General features: G+C 44.5%; 2 protein-coding genes across 4 annotated transcripts; both read left to right on the top strand.

Annotated features, from left to right (window-relative positions):
- Positions 1-347: 347 nt before the first annotated feature.
- On the top strand, positions 348-4692 carry LOC122178523 (probable 2-ketogluconate reductase). Of its 3 annotated transcripts, none has more exons than XM_042868664.1 (6): positions 348-400; positions 973-1357; positions 2287-2458; positions 3456-3634; positions 3922-4018; positions 4351-4692. In XM_042868664.1, exons 2-6 carry the CDS (start codon positions 976-978, stop codon positions 4502-4504), a joined length of 984 nt encoding a protein of 327 aa, XP_042724598.1. In that variant the 5' UTR covers positions 348-400; positions 973-975; the 3' UTR covers positions 4505-4692. The 3 variants fall into 3 exon arrangements, with proteins under 3 accessions (XP_042724598.1, XP_042724599.1, XP_042724601.1); XM_042868665.1 differs by lacking the exon at positions 348-400 and adding an exon at positions 487-621; XM_042868667.1 differs by lacking the exon at positions 348-400 and adding an exon at positions 810-879.
- A 250-nt stretch (positions 4693-4942) lies between these two features.
- RBFA (ribosome binding factor A) lies at positions 4943-15937 on the top strand. The gene is made up of 7 exons (XM_042869924.1): positions 4943-5060; positions 5329-5371; positions 6062-6223; positions 8514-8626; positions 9628-9712; positions 12691-12758; positions 14350-15937. The coding sequence occupies exons 1-7, from the start codon at positions 4963-4965 to the stop codon at positions 14735-14737; spliced, it is 957 nt and encodes a 318-aa protein (XP_042725858.1). The 5' UTR covers positions 4943-4962; the 3' UTR covers positions 14738-15937.

The raw sequence follows: 15937 nt of genomic DNA, 5'->3' as shown, positions 1-15937 counted from the left end.
CTGGCCCTCGGCTGCTTCTACCGCACAGGTCAGAGCCTTCCCGGAGTGTTCCGCTCACCACCTACACAGCAAGAGGAACCGCCTCAGAATCACAGAAGGGACCTCAGGGATCATCAGGTTCCAAAATCCGAGCTGCTCTGAAGGTCTCAGTGCACAGAATCAGCTCACACCTTACCATACGTACCCAGCTAAATCGACTCGTTAACCCACGTTATCCCTTTTCCCACGAAGCCACGCAGACAAGCCCCGCTCCCCCCCACGCCAAGACGCAGCCGCGGCCGCCCGCACCTTTTCCAGGAGCGGCTCCTCCCCCCTCTGCTCTTTCTCCCGCCCCTCCTCCCCCCTCGCTTCCTCCCCTCCCAGCCCGTGCTGCCGGCCCGTGTCGGCGAGCGGCGCACAGGTGGCCCGGCTCCGTCAGCTCGTGCGCCCGCACCGAGAGCCGGGCGGCTCGCTCCCGCCGGGCGGAGGCGGGCTGTCTCTCAGGCGTGCTCCCGTCTGCGGTCCCGTCCGCAAGCGCCTTCTGAGAGGACTTTTGGCGTGTCCCAGCCCGCCCTGGGTCTGCCGAGCCGTGCTGCGGTGGCGGGGGATCCGTTGGGGACGGGACGTTGCGTTGCGGGGAAGGTGCGTGCTTGTTTCGAGCAGCCGGGGCGAGAGGGCGGTACTGCTTTGCGGCGGTCCTGGGGCGGGCATTGCTGCTTGTTGTTAGCCAGCAAAGCAGGCTTGCTAGCTGCTGTTGGCGGCGTGTGACGCTGAACTTTTCTGTAGCTCTGGTGCGAGGACTGTGCTTGCGAATCACAGTCGCATCCTTCTGAAGACGGGTTGGTGAACTCGCGTGTTCCACTCACGAGAGCAAACATCTTTGACCAGATCGATCCTCAAGTGAGAAAAGAGCATGCAACTGAGCCGATCAGTTCCTGTTTTCAAAAAACTTGCAGCGGGAGATGTCATTTTGGTTTCTCATTGCTTTTGCAGGACATGGAGGGTCAGGAGCTGCCTTGTGTGCTAATTGACTGCATCGGAGGGAAGCATGGGGTATACGAAGACCATGCTGAATTTCTAAAGGAACGTTTCTGTCTCATCACCATGAAAGAATATCTTGAAAACAAGAGCTTTCTTGGCAAAAAGATCAGAGCTATTTATATGTGGTATCACAAACCGGTTATTAATGAGGAGCTGCTGCAGAGCTTGCCTAACCTGAAGATAGTTGCAAGCTCTGGAGCGGGAATAGATCACCTGGATCTGAATCTCCTCTCCAGCTATGGTGTGAAAGTGTCTAACACTCCATCGATTGTTTCCACTGACACTGCAGACTTGGGGATGGCTTTGATGCTGGCATCTTCCAGGAGACTTGTGGAAGGTAATAACTGAAAGGTTTTCTGACTTTTCAAAGCTGGCTCTTCACACAATTAGAAAGCGCGTGCTGATGCAAAGGTGGTTTTAGGAGCAGAAATACTGGAAGAAAAACAGTGATGAGGGAAAGGATAACTCTGTCATGCTGGTAGTAGTAACTTGCGTGTAGTGCATTCAGTTTCCCACCAGATGTATTAGTAAGGTAGGTACACTTCTTTTTCCAGATAGCCCTAAAGTCTTGAGGGTTCTTCTTCATCTTGTAGCCACTCATTCTGCTTGTCCAGTGCAGTCTTGCTTTTCAAGTTCTAGTAAAGAGATGTTGGCAAGGAGCCCTAAAGCCTGTCTTTGCCTAGCTGGCATAAATTCGAGTTGTTGTGAACAAAGTGTTAAGACTTTTTTCATCAACTGTTAAGAAATCCTGTCCATCCTTTCCTGTGTTTCTGTTCTCTGCCAGTTGTGTTCTACCTGCAAGAAGGCAGGGAAACACACTTTGGCCTTACTGAAAGTCTTGATGATGCTACAACCTAACCTGTGTTACATCAGATGCACCATTCAGCAAACACAGCACAGGTGCCATCTGTAGCACTGTCACATTAGTCCTGCTGGTGAATCCCAGGAGTAGGAAGCTGTGTTGCAGAGTTGCATTTTAGTGGGGCAATAATTCATTGGCACTGCAGACAGAAAAAGACAATGAGCAGCTCTGCTGAGGTTGCTTCTTTGCCCTTGTCTCCTCTTCCAAAGAGGGTCTGGGTATGCTTATATCCTAAGAAAGAAATCAGTGTAAGAAATTGGGTTGCTAGTGCATCACTATTCAGATCTCGTCCAGAAATATAACAGCTTTTTACTGTTCCTTCTGTGTTGTTCTATGACAGAAAGTAACCAGATGCCAGGAATTGTTTAATTCTTGATGTGACTTTTTCTTTTTTTCCTTCCAAGGCTATCAAATGGCAATATCCCCTGACACTGAATATTTCCCTGCCAACTGGCTGGGTGCTGAGGTTTCTGGAGCTACTCTAGGCATCGTTGGAATGGGCGCCATTGGCTACAAAGTGGCTGAGAGAGCCAAAGCCTTTGAGATGAAAATTTTATACCACAACAGGAAACAGAGGTAAAACTGGTCACAGCTGCAAAGAAAGTCTGCTTTGCCATTGTGGCTCTCTCACAACTCTCCCTTTAAGTGGCAAAATACGTGAGCTGGCTTCAGGATTGTCATTGGTTTCACGACTTGTATGAAAACCAAGTCAGAAAGGAATAGAACTGATCAATCTCACTGATCTCCCTGTGAACCTCCCTATAATGTTGGTGACCGCACAGTAGATTGAGGAGTGGAGAAAACAGTCTAAGGTGACGTTACTGCCGTGACTTACACACAGCAGCAGTGCAGGCAGAAACACCTCCTCCTTTTAGAACTAGCTGCTCCTAAGGAGAGTCAGTCTCGGCAGCCCTTCTGACTGTCCTCAGACAGAAGCACACGTATCGTTCTGTGCACCTGGCTCTCAGGGACCCATCCCACGTGCTGTGCATCTTTCACATCTGTGGGAAGCCAATGTGAGCAGCACAGTGCACAGCCCAGACTGTCCTGATGGGCTGAACATGCTGGCAGACCTTGCAGTGTATGCTTCCAGTGAGACAGTACTGATTCACGGAGCAGGCAGGCTTCTGTTGTCATCTGTTTTTGAGGATTTATCCTCTGCTCTGTCTCCTCTCTTTCCTCAGCAATTTTTGAGTTACTATTCACAAGGAAGGGAATTTGTGTCAAATGTCAGTTTTGCATTTGGGTTGGAAAAGAATCTCTGTTACATCCAAAAGCTGTGACACAGATGCATTTATCTTTTTATTTACTCAGTGCATTTATATGCACTTCTCACTTTCTTGCCGTGGGTGTAGTAGTGCACATTTTTGCATAGTAGGGCTGATACTATGAGAAGCAGAGCTTAGTGTTTCTCTTCATTTAGTTTCAGTCGTATTATTAACTAGCTGCTTCTCACTAAAGAGCAAAGGAAAAAAAAAAGTCGTTTTTCTAACTCTGATTTAAACTTTTTCTGCAAACTCTTGGTTACAACTAGAGTTCTCTCCCCCTTCCCTATTTCCCTGCCCCCCCCAAGAAACAAGGAAGAAGAACGTGCTGTTGGAGCTACCTACTGTAAGAAGATAGATGACTTGCTCCAGCAGGCAGATTTTGTGATGCTGGCTGTGAAACTGACACCTCAGACACACAAACTGATTGGGAAGAGGGAGCTACAGCTGATGAAACCCACAGCCATTCTCATTAATATCAGCAGAGGTAAGGCGCAAGATAAATAAAACTGCATTATGGTTCCCTGGCAGTTATTAATCTCATTTTGTATAAGTAGTTCTGGGTAACTCAGCCCTAATAAAGTTGAATCCTGACTGTCCAGCTCTCATGTGCATACCCAAGCTTCCTCTTCCTGGTTCACCACCCCCTGCTGTTGCTTCTGCTTTGTGAACATTACTAGCCCTACAAGTTGCCTGATCGCCATGCCATAAAAGATGATGTTGTGTGGCAATATGAAAATAAGAGTTGTTTTTTTTCTTTTTTCTGTCACCCAGGTCTGGTTGTTGATCAGGATGCTTTGGTGGAGGCTCTCCAAAACAAAGTTATTAAGGCAGCTGCTCTGGATGTGACCTATCCTGAACCTTTGCCAAGGTTGGATATATATTTAAGTTAAATAGAAGTGAGTGCATGTGCTGCAAACTAGGATAAAGCTGGTAGAAACTGTGTGATTTTGTTTCTAGCCCTGCTGAAGTGATGTCCCCAATCCCTCTGCAGCAGCAAAGCAAAATCCACGCTGACTCACTAGGAGAATTTGTTGCATAAAAAGCTGCAAGGCAGGCTTCAGTTTCAAGCCTTGAGTATGCTTGGGTCATAGCGTCATTTCTGTTTGTAATTACTATTTTAAGCGTTTCCCTGGTCCTTCAGGCGCCGAAGAAACCTGCTGTGCGAGTGACTCTCACCTCAGCTCTTCTTTTCGTCCCCAGGGATCACCCTCTGTTACAGATGAAGGATGTTCTCATAACTCCTCACATCGGAAGCGCCACTGTCAAGACGCGCCACCTGATGAAGGAAAACATGACGGAAAGCATAGAGGCAGGGCTCGCGGGTCTTCCCATCCCTAATGAAGTACTGCTGTGAAGACTTGCATTTCACCTTAACGCCGCTGGCGGTTACCGAGAGCGAGGAGACGAGGCTGAGAACCTTTCCCTGCAATTCACGGGGGTACGCGACACAAATACGATGTGGAAGCGCAACTTTAACTGATGCTCCTCGCTTGTGGTTTAAATGCTTTTAGTTAAATACAAAAGCTGCCTCTGTGTGGAAAAGCTGCCGCGTCTTGTCATTTGCGTCACTGGTCAGAGAACTGAGACAGCCCGGAGTCTCAAGCCAGCGCCATCGCAGCTGTCGCCTCCTCCGGGCGCCGCGACGCCAAGCGCGGCACGCAGCTTCCCCGTGCCGCGAGCCTCCGGCCACCGGAAGACCCCGCCTCCTGCGGGCCGCCCTTACCGCTGCTTCCGTCGGAGGCTCCGCCGGCCGGGGCCGCCGCGCCGCCAGGGGGCGTCGGGGACAGCGGCGGGCCGAGGCCGTCCGGGAGCATGTGGGGGGCTCGGGCGGCGGGGAACGCGGCCGTGGCGTGTTGCCGTGCGCTGCACGGTTTCGGGAGACCGCTAGCGAAGATGCTCCGCAGAAAGAAGTAGGTGCCGCGGCGGCCGGCCAGAGGCGGGCGGGCTTCCTCTGCGCGCCGCTCCCGGCTCGGGCGGGCCGCGCTGCGGGACGCTGCCGTGCCGGGCGTCTTCGAGCTGCGCGGCCTTACGCTCTTCCTCCGCCCTTCCCCGCCCCGCTTCTCCCGCGGATGGGAAGCGCTGCCGGCGGTGCGGTGTCGGCGTGTGCGGGAGTGGTGGGAAGCTGTCGGTTCCGAGCCGCTGGCAGGTAACGCCGAGTGCCTTGTTCTTGTCCGGCAGGAAGAAGTTCTGGTACGACAGCCCTATGCTGGGACCTGGAATGGTAAGGAAATGCTCACGGGATGCGATCGTCCGTGCCGGGAGGAAGGATAACGTCCTCCGCTGTGCATCGCTTTGGAAAGGTGTCCGTAGTGTTTGCAAGGAACTGGATTTTACGATCCCAGAGATTCTCTCCTGCCCGGTTTTCCTCTATTGAACATAGTGTTCACGCTACGAGAATCAGTGATTGGAACTGCTTTCAGTTCTTGTCAGAATAAGGCAAACTCAGATTAGCAATCTGGAGGTTGTGTTACCAGTCACAGCATGACAGTCCTCTGACCTTGTTGCCTTTGTTTTCTTTACGTGCTGGAATTTGTTTTACTTCTAGTTCTAGTGGTGCTCATAGTTCTCTGTGTGGATAAACTGCACTGCAAAACATAAATATGTGAGACCTGTACAGAAAACAAGCTTTCATGTTTGCTTTTCAAGCAAGCGATGCTCTTCACTTGTTACTCACCATATTTCAGAGAGCTGATTTGAGTTACATAAGTTGGTACAAAATAATAAAAAAAGAGAGGTGTTTTGTAGTAAATAAAGATCAAAACTATGAGCAGAACTATTCTTTACTGAAACGCCTAAGAAATAAAAAGGTTGGTAGCTGCAACTCTCACATTCTGAAACTAGAAAGTATACAAAACTGTCTATAACTTCCTGAGGTGAGTTTGTACTAACTGCTTTGTTGTTTTCTTTAAAGATATATGAGCCAACCAAGAAAGCTGACCCGGCAAAAACTAGAAGAGGAGATACCATACGCTGCAAAGTCTTGAATGGTCTTATTCATAAAGCTGTGGCAGAGATGATGAGTAGCTGTGAGATTAATAAAGAGGTTTATGATCTCAAGCTGGAAATCTGCAAGGCAAGTAAAAAAGCTTCAGCTTTTCCTGAGGTGTTGTGATTAGAATTTGAGGCTGGTAAAAGGTCTGCCAGAGGAGGTCCTTGGGTGTTGTAACGTGCATCAGTTCTGCAGCACTGCTGCTGATGTGGCACGGCAGAGCAAGATGAGCCTTGGTTTTCCTTGTGCTAGGAGAACTGTGCCACTGTTGCAGCTGGTTCGGTAGACCTTTGCCAGTATAACGCTAATGCCACTTAGGCCAGCTGAGTAATGATGTTGCTGGTGTGATTTTTTTATTTTTTTACCTGTTGGTTGGATGTTTAATATCTGTATTGCTCTTGAAGGAGGAGCCTGATTTTACCACTGTAAATTTGTCTTTCCCAGAGTTTTTTTCTTTGTGCAGCTGTGCAAGAGCTAATACCCCACTGTGTCCCTTACCAGCTTCATTGTGCTGGCAGAAGGGTTAGATGCAACGTGAGCTTAGGTTAAAAAAGAAAATAAATAGAAGCATTAAGAAAATGGCACTGGCAAACAAGGTTTCAGAAAGAGTGGAAATTTGTACCTGATTGTAGCTAGTTCTGTCATAATTAATTAGTAATAATTCCTAATTCAAGGGTTTGGAATGAATGTCTTCAGACAAGGGATTAGAATTACGTGAGTGAAGTGATCTTCTGTCAGTATGGAACAGTGTACTGTCCTGCAGTATTTTGCTCTGTGGGGCTTTGGGGATCGCTTTCCTAACCTTGATGGTGCACAAAAATACTGTCTGTTGTAGGCAAGCTGCACTGCTTTCAGGAGACGTTGCTGTAGACAAAACAACTTGTTTTTCCCTAAAGGGAGGGGAAGAAGCAGCTTTTTTCTAAGTATAGTGGAAATTTTATTGAAACGGCGCAGTGTTTATTGTTGGTGCTGCTCTAAGATGTGGCTGAGACTTGATTTACTCCTCAGCTAATTCCGATCTGGTACTGTTACTTCTCTTATCAAAGTAAACCCTTTTGAAGGCTTTCTGCTATCCAGCAGGACTTGTTTTTTCCCAGTATCAAAGTTGAAGTTTACGCACTTCAGGCTTGAAACACCCAAGTTTTTATTCACTCCATAACATTACATTACATTACATAATGACCAAGGAATGGCTTGTGTTGGGTCGGTTTGTTTGTGTGCTTGTTTCAGACTCAATTTGGGAATGGACAGCCCATTCTGTCCCAGGAAGGAGCAGCACTCTTAACTTACTGACTGCAGACTTGACTGCCATGCAGTTTTCTTTCCTGGCAGTGAACTCTGAGTTGACTTCTCCTGCTGATTGTATGTTTCAGGAATTGGTTTCTAGACTACGTGACCTCTGCACTGTGCCATGCAGTGAGGTGTTCATGCTGCCTTCCTCCTCAACTTCTTCATTGGGTTGAGCTGGGTCGGTTATTAGAAGTTTGCTGAGCGTGTTGTCACAGTGAGAACGTTTGGTAACTCACCGTGGCTAGATGTGACGAATGGTAGTTGTGCAGATCTTTCAGTTTTGAATTAATTTTTCAAAGCTTGTTCTTCAGGAGGACTGTAGCCCATCTCACAGGATCACAGAATTGTAGGACTTTGGCATACCAAGCCTTTTAAATTGCATGCATAATGCAGTGAAGATTATGTCAGTGAGCTGGAGGTTCAAACACCAGAGGTTCCCACGAGAGGTTTCCATCAAATGATATGGAGGCCATTCTTTTTTTGGACTGGATGATCTTGAAGGTCTTTTCCAACCTTGGTGATTCTATGATTCTATTCTATGATTCTATGATTCTTTTTTCTGTCAGTGTCAGAGCCAAGCTTCTGATGACAACAGACCAGGTATTATCACGAGTCCTTCTTAGCAGCAACATACCTTTTCAATAACTGTATTCCAAAACAGGATGGAATAAATTGCTGTTCTGGGCTAGTTGTGATGATAGAACCCTCACTCTGACTAAATACTGTACCCTAAATACTGTACTATAATACTGTACCCTGCCAGTAACACACAGGAGCTGACAGGTTGTAATTTCAATTTTTGTGTAATTTCAATTGATGGGGAGGCTGGACGGTAACTTGCAGAAATAAAAAAGCTCCTTTGGATATTGAACGTAGATCTTAATTGCTGTTAAACCATAGCTCTGTAAAGACACTGCATTTTTGGCTTTTAAGAGCAAGAATGGAAGAGAAGATTCTCTTAAAAAGGTAGGTATTTAGTTTGGATCACTGAATGTTTATTTGTAGATCAGAGGTTGGCTGTATGTGAAGTGTGGATGTGCATATATGGATGTGAAGTTTTAAAGAGACCTTTGTCTTTCTGCAGGTGTCCCTGGCATCCAACTTTTCAGCATGTCGTGTGTACTGGAATCCTGCTTCTACTACAGCCAGTGATAATTATGTTGAAGGGGTGCTGTGGAAAAGTGCTCCACGTATCCGGTACTGCTGCCTGATGGACAGTTAGACTGCTTCATCTGTTCTCTGCCATGTATTAGCAACATTCCTCAATATTGCTGGCAGTCTAAATCTGACCTGTTTGCATGCTCTAGTGTTTCGGATGGGTAGCTGTGTCAGACCAGCTGTGAATTCTCCCACTGAAGCACAGCTAGCTTTACATGTCTGTGCTTCCAAAGGTTTGGAGTGGGCTGAGCAGGAGAAAAGAAGAGTTTGGTTAAAGCAACATTTCACTGTACCCAGTGATGGTGGCCTCGACATGCTGTGTGTGACAGTGGGCCAGAATATGATGCTGCACAAAAGGATTGGCAGTTACAAATATCACATTAGAGGTTCACTGGGCAAATCTGGTCTCTAGAGACACTTTGGACATCTTGAAGTGGTGACTGATCTTACAGAAACTCTTCACAGTGCTGATGACAAAAAACAAATGTCAGTATGCTGCCATACACTGTGATATGATTACTCACTTTTTGTAGGGTCTGGTGAGTTTGCAGGGTACCATGGAGACTTCTGTCTCCCTCTTTGCTTGGCTTACCCCCTGCAGTCCAACTTGTCTGTTGGAGGGTCAGAATTTCACCCCATGGGGAAGGTATCATTGAAACATGCTGTAGGTCTGTTTCCTTTTCCCCTGTTTCCCTAGGTTTTGTAATTCCTGCTCCAGCACAGTGCTCTCCTTCCACACTCTGTGTGGAGATCAGAAGGGGAAAGACCCAGGTTAGCCTGTGCATAATGGAGGCAAACCTAATGCTATTTCTATCCATTGTCATCTGCAGCTAGTAGTTTTTGTGTGTTACACATTCAGATTTGGGGTTCTGCACTGATGAAAGTTAGTGCCTTAGCGCTAACTAGAATGGCTATTTGTCAGACTGCAAGTTTTGCAAACAAAATCCTTAAATTTGTAGTATTCATGGAATTAAAGCATTTTATCTTTCCTCAAGGTGCTGTACTTGTATTCACACTGCTTGATATTGCATTTTTGCCAGGTATCTTCTGATGAGTCAACGAATCCTAGGAAATATGCCCCCAGTAGTATTTGTAAAAGACAAAGCAGCTGCAGCTGTAAAAGAGGTAACTGTAATCCTTGATCCCTTGTAATTGTAATCCTATGATCAAGTACTATGATACGCACTGTGTATGAATACTGAGAGGGCTGATGTTCAGAAGATAAACATTAATTGCTCCATTAAAAATCAGCCTTACACCCCTACCTCTTCATCTTCCAGAGCATTTTAGGAAATAATCTTTGGTAAGATTAATGTTTTTATGCAGTGTAAAAGAACCTTTGTAGCTATTTCCCTCTTAACTTTTTTTTGAGGCTACTGTTAACATTTCTGGAGTGAAATATTCAGAGATGCTTGTGAGGAATAATGAGGCTATTAAGTAAGCAGCCCCACAATATGACATTACACTCTTAACGAATATATGGTAGCCATTTGCCTAGCACACATAATTATGTATGAAATGAGTTCTCAGGAACTGTGTTCCACACTTTGAATATGATGTGTTTTTGAAATGCTAGCGAATCTAATCAGTGATTTTATTTATTTCTTTCTTCTGAAGCCTAACGTTTTCACAGCTGTGAATTATTACAGTTTTTCTCTGGAATTGCACATCTTTGCACACTGCATGCTTCCCCCCAACTTTTTAACTTATCTTTAATATTCCAGGTTTTCTATCGCGATGTGGAAATATTTTTAGAATGATGTTTTCTGGGAATTTGCTGTTGTTAAGACTACAGAGTGAGATTTCTAAAGCAGAAAGATGGCACCAGTGAGTGAATTTTCATGCAAAATTGCATCCCCAAGCTGTTGATGTGCATTAGAGAGCATTACCTGAAGAGGGCGTGTTCATATTTCTGTGCCTTTAATTGCCTTATTCTTAGATGTGCTGCTGTTGTGGCCATCATTTGCTGCTTGTTAGTCATTTGTGGGCTCATGTGAGCAGAACTGGGAGACGTAACAGCATCATACTTTTCAGAAATTCAGTAGATGTCTAGATGGCTAGAACTCTCCATAGTGAAAAGCTCCATGCCAATGTACAGATCCCCAGTGCAAATGTTTGTCACCTACATTAGCAGAAAAATAAAAGTGAGCTAAACACCTCTGAGAGCTCTTCATACTTGTTCTTACACTTCTTCTGACTGACACAGTATACAGTCTGCTTGTGATTCTGGAAGAGCTTTGCCATTACAGTTGCTGTGGTATTAACGTAATTAGCTGGAGCTACAGCTGTCCATCCCTGCAGCTCGATACCTTGGTTGTGATGAAACCTGCTCTGTTAGTCACTGTTTCTCAAACTTCTTTAAACAACCACTTTTTTGGAGATGAAAAACCCTAGGATCGCCTTATCTTAAAGTTCAGTGCACAACCACCAAGACAGTTAAGCACTCAAGATGTGCAAAAAGCTTCCCTCCATAGTTTCTGTCAATGAATGGCCCTGGGAAGCACTTTGCTGGATCTTTTCATAGTTTGAAACTCGAGATTTAAGCAATCCACAGATTCAAATAACAGGACTTGAAATAACATAGCTGAAAATGATTTTTAACTATTGCAAGACAGAAGTGCCATCCTAATTACCTCCCATTAAAAAGAGAAAACCATGACTTAGATGGGATGTAGACAACACTAAGCTGGTGTAGTTGACAGGAGGAAGGGGTGCCATCCAAAGGATCCAGGACAGGCCTTGAAAAGTGGGCCCTTGTGAACCTCGTGGGGTTCACCAAGGGCAAGATGTTGCAGTCCTGGATAGGTGAACGTGCTGGGAGAGGAACTGCTTTGAGAATGGTCCTGCAGAGAAGGACTTTGAGGTCCTGGTCTGAAAAGCTTGATCTGAGCCAGAGCTTGAAACCTGGAAGGCCAACTCTATCCTGGGCTGCACAGAGGCCAGCAGGGAGGAGAGGAGTTTGTTTCCCTCTGCTCTTCCCTTGTGAGGCCTCACCTGCAGTATTGCATCCAGGTCTGGGGCCTTCAGCAAAAGAAAGATGTGGAGCTGCTGGAGAAGATGCAGAGGAGGCCATGGAGATGCTCAGAGAGCTGGGGCACTGCTCCTATGAAGACAGGCTGAGGGAGCTGGGGTTATTCAGCCTGGAGGAGAGGAAGCTGCACGGCGATGGCATTGGAGCCCTTGGTTCTCAAGGGCAGCTTATAAACAGGAGGGAGGCCAACTTTTTATGCAGTCTGATAGCAACAGCACAAGAAGGAGCGTTTTTAGACTAAAAGAGGAGAGATTTAGATTGGATGTTAGGAAGCAATTCTTTATTCAGAGGGTAGTGAGAAGTGGTTGCCCAGAGGAGTTGTGAATGGCCCTTCCTGGAGCTGCTCCAGGCTGGATGGATGGATGGATGGATTGCTGGGCAGCCTGATGTGGTGGCTGCTAACTCTTCCTGAGTCAGGGGGTTTGGAACCAGGTCATCTGTAGGGTTCCTTCCAACCCAAGCCATTCTATGATCCTCTGTTTCTGGGATAAATAAACGTAGAAATAAAAACATCAAATGAGACAAACTGTACCTAATGGGGAAAATTTTGTAAGCCCTAGATATGCTAGATTTTACTTAGTGTTTACTAGTTAGATGTTAAAGGGAAGTAGGAAATTGCATTTACCAGACAAAATCTTACAGAAAGCAAAAAAGTCCTAGTGTAAGAACGTTATGAAAAAGGATTTTGAAAGGTGCACTAAGACCAAATGAAAGTAATTATATCTGCCACGCAATCCCTGACCAGCTGTTCAGAATATATAAGGCAAAAAAAGATAATTGTGGGAGTAGCAATCCATGGCTCAGTTCCAATATTTGGAACAAGCTTTCTAGGCAAGAAGAATAGCAGTTCCTGGCATTTCTGTAAACTAAAATATTCACAAGATCAGATGTGACTTAAACTCACCTCACAAGCAGTGCAGAATTAGACTCTATGTTTCACAGTATTGAAAGGGCAGTTTGGGAATGTAGAAAAAAATGTATGCATGCTATTTGATATTTGTCTGTTGTTAAGGTATGAACTAAATATATTGTTTACAAGGCCTTTAACATCTATTGTCTTACATATTTACAGGTTGAGGAATTACTGGCTATTGCTGATTTTGGACCTCAAGAAGAAGAAACGTCTCAAAATAATTCTAGGTGGGCTTTTTGAATCAAAAGGATACAAATGTCTGTTTTCACCTCTGTTGGCCAGTTTAAGTTGGAGATTATTTGATATGACACAAAGTGTATTTTAGTTAGATCTGTAACTGAAGTTGTCTCATAGCAGCAGGGTATAAGAAGTAGAAAAAAAGATACTGTGTGGAAGCCCGTACCAATAGGAGCCCTTTTATAAACAAACCTACAGGATAACCTGGGACAAAAAAAGAAATAATTATCCAAGAAGTTAAATGTAGCATTTCAATTTGTGGTTTAAGCTTTCTTTGCAAATGTTACAGCCATCTATTAAAACGGAGGGAAGATATTTCTTCTTATATATGTCTGATTTACTTTCATATTTAAGAGCAGATGTTTTTATAGGCTATTTTGTCTCTGGTTATCGTGCACAGGTATCTCCCTGCAGGTTTGCAACTATAGAAACAGAAAGTCTATATTTTTATATATAAGTGGACCTGTGTTAAGCTGTGGAAAATGGCTGACTTGCAGTTTGTAATGCTGTAGTGTGTATGCTTCTGGAAGCAGCTAACCCATAAGGTAATAACAGAACATGGTCTTTACAATCAGCTGTGTTTGACATCTATAATCAGAGCAACATATTAACAAGACTTGGGACCCAGTACTTACTTTGCTATGAGTACCATTTGTGAGAGCAATAATTTTGGAACTTGGAATTTAAGACTCAGTATGTTTGCAATAATTACTTTTTTTTTTTTTTTTTTACAAGTGTTCATAGCAGGAATATTTCTTTCTTGCTGATGGACTCATCATGACTCTAAAAGCCTTACATTTACCAATATAAACACAATGCGTTTATACTGGTAGAAGTTTGATAGTTATGGTTGTACGTGAGTAGAGTTCACTGACAGATCTCCCTGAATTAACTAAACATTACTTTAGCATTGTTTTATAGCTCTTGAGGTATAATGCTGAACAATTAGATCCTGTGGGCTGGAGATGTTCAAGACCTGCCTGGATGCCGACCTGTGCGACCTGCTGTAGGGAACCTGCTTTGGCAGGGGGTTGGACTCGATGATCTCTGGAGGTCCCTTCCAACTCCTACAATTCTGTGATTCTGTGACATTTTCAAAACCAGAAGCCTCCACTTGTGTAGTCTGTCAGTGGGAATGACTTTTTATGCCTCTTTGTCTCACAGGGCTGTGCATTAGTTGCAAATCAGAAATTTCTTGGGGGAAAAATCACTGTTGTGATAGTCTTTCCCATATATTTTCCATTAAATACTTCAGTCTGGTGTAATTAATATTTCTGAGCACAGGTTTTTTCACTTCTTGGAAAACCTAGGAGTTGTGTAACTTCCTCCCAGGTCCAGTGCTCATTCTGTTGGCAGTTTTGTCTGGAATGTAGTTGCTTTATTTACTTCCCCACTTAAGGCCTGTTGAAATGCTAACAAGCTTAAATATGGGCAATCCCCAGACATGTGGTCCAGTGATATCCCTTCTTCCTGTTTATGTATCTGTTATTCACATTGACCCAATTAGTATTGCTCCTTATTTAATACACAGGCGAGGAAAAATGACAACTTTTTTTGTTTGTTTTTTTAACCTTTTCACAGTGAATCATTCTCTTCTGCAACTCAATCTTCAGACTCACCTATCCGGTCTAATCTTTTTGGGATTGATCATGAACTGCTGAATAAGCAGATAAAGGAATACAAAAAACTGAAGCTGTCAAGAATTACAGAAAGTGTTCCGTGGACGCAAAGCCAGGCGCAGCAGCTGTCTAAGATTCAAAAGAAAATGAAAAAGAAGAAAACAAAGAATATTCCTGACGATGACATTACACCACAGAAATACTTACTGGGCAGATATGAAGCTGATTACGTCGACGATAACGCTGAATCGATCTCAGACTGTGAGCTGGAGGATGAGTTACAGGAGGTGAACGAATTAGAGGCAAACGAGGGCAAAACTCCAAGTGAGCCTACTGTGAAACTGAAATGAGGTGGAAGGAGTTGCTCCCTTGGAAATTGTGAGTGCCAGTGGCACAAAAACGAATGTCACAGCTACTGAAAGATTAGTTTTGTACCTCCCGTTCACCACTTCCTCTTTCAGAGCTGCAGGTCTGGAACACACGCTGTACAACTGCTGGTATATTAGAAAAATGAAAATGCTGTTTGTGACAAACTGCTGAGCAGCTTTAAAGCAGCTGTAGTTGTAGGAATTCTAGCCAGAGAGCAGCTTTCTAATAACAAAACATACATTGTGCAGCAGTATGAGCTAAATCTTCCTGCAGTTTTGTTACTTCCAATAAAATTATTGTTTCTATGCCAAAATGTTTTTTCAAAAATAATCTAGATCAAAATAATCACAGTGTTATTCTATCTGTTATTCTATCTGTTATTCTTGGGTCAGGAAGAGGGAAGAAAATGAAAGAGATTAAAAGACAGTGAATGTAAGCTCCAAAATGTTTTTAAAAATCTTGAGTATTTTTAAGTTGAAGAAAGAAGCTCAGCCTCTGAATTGATAGGATCATAGAGTAACAGAATGGCTTGGTTTGGAAGGAACCTTAAAAATCCCCTGCTGTGGGCAGAGTTGCCCACCTACTCTATCAGGCTGCCCGGGGATCCATCCAACCTGGCCTGGAACACTTCCAGGAGTGGGGCATTCACAGCTCCTCCAGGCAGCGTGTTCCAGTGCCTCTGAGTAAGTAATTTCTTCCTAACATCTAATCTAATTCTCCCCTTTAAACTTAAAACTGTTCCCTTTGTCCTGTCACCATCTGACCATGTAAAAAGTCACATTCCCTCCTGATTGTAAGCTCCTTTCAGGCAGCCAAAGGCTAGAGCCTTCTTCAGGCTGCACTAGCCCAGCTCCCTCAGCCTTTTTTCATAGCAGACATGCTCCAGCCCTCTTTGTGGCCTGCCCTGGACCCACTCCAACAGTTCCACATCTCTTGGTACTTGCTAATGAATTAGTTTTTATATTTGGTAATTTTGGTACTTAATTTGGTACTTGTTAAGTGAATCCTCTTATATCTTCCGGTTTCTGCTGTATAAAATGAAGGTATGTCTTGACTGCCCAATAATGTAAAACATACAACCTGTGTATTAGACTTCTGAATGAAGAAAGAGAACAGGGTTGACCTGGAGCAAGATTTTTTAGTTTGGATCTCTGTAATAAAGCTTTGCAGTCCATAGATTA

The sequence above is a fragment of the Lagopus leucura genome, unplaced genomic scaffold, assembly GCF_019238085.1.
Source record: "Lagopus leucura isolate 7727_CA_CO unplaced genomic scaffold, USGS_WTPT01 Super-Scaffold_100002, whole genome shotgun sequence".
Classification (NCBI taxonomy): Eukaryota; Metazoa; Chordata; class Aves; order Galliformes; family Phasianidae; genus Lagopus; species Lagopus leucura.
Note: the sequence above shows the minus strand (reverse complement) of the source record. Positions and strands in the feature narration are given on the sequence as shown.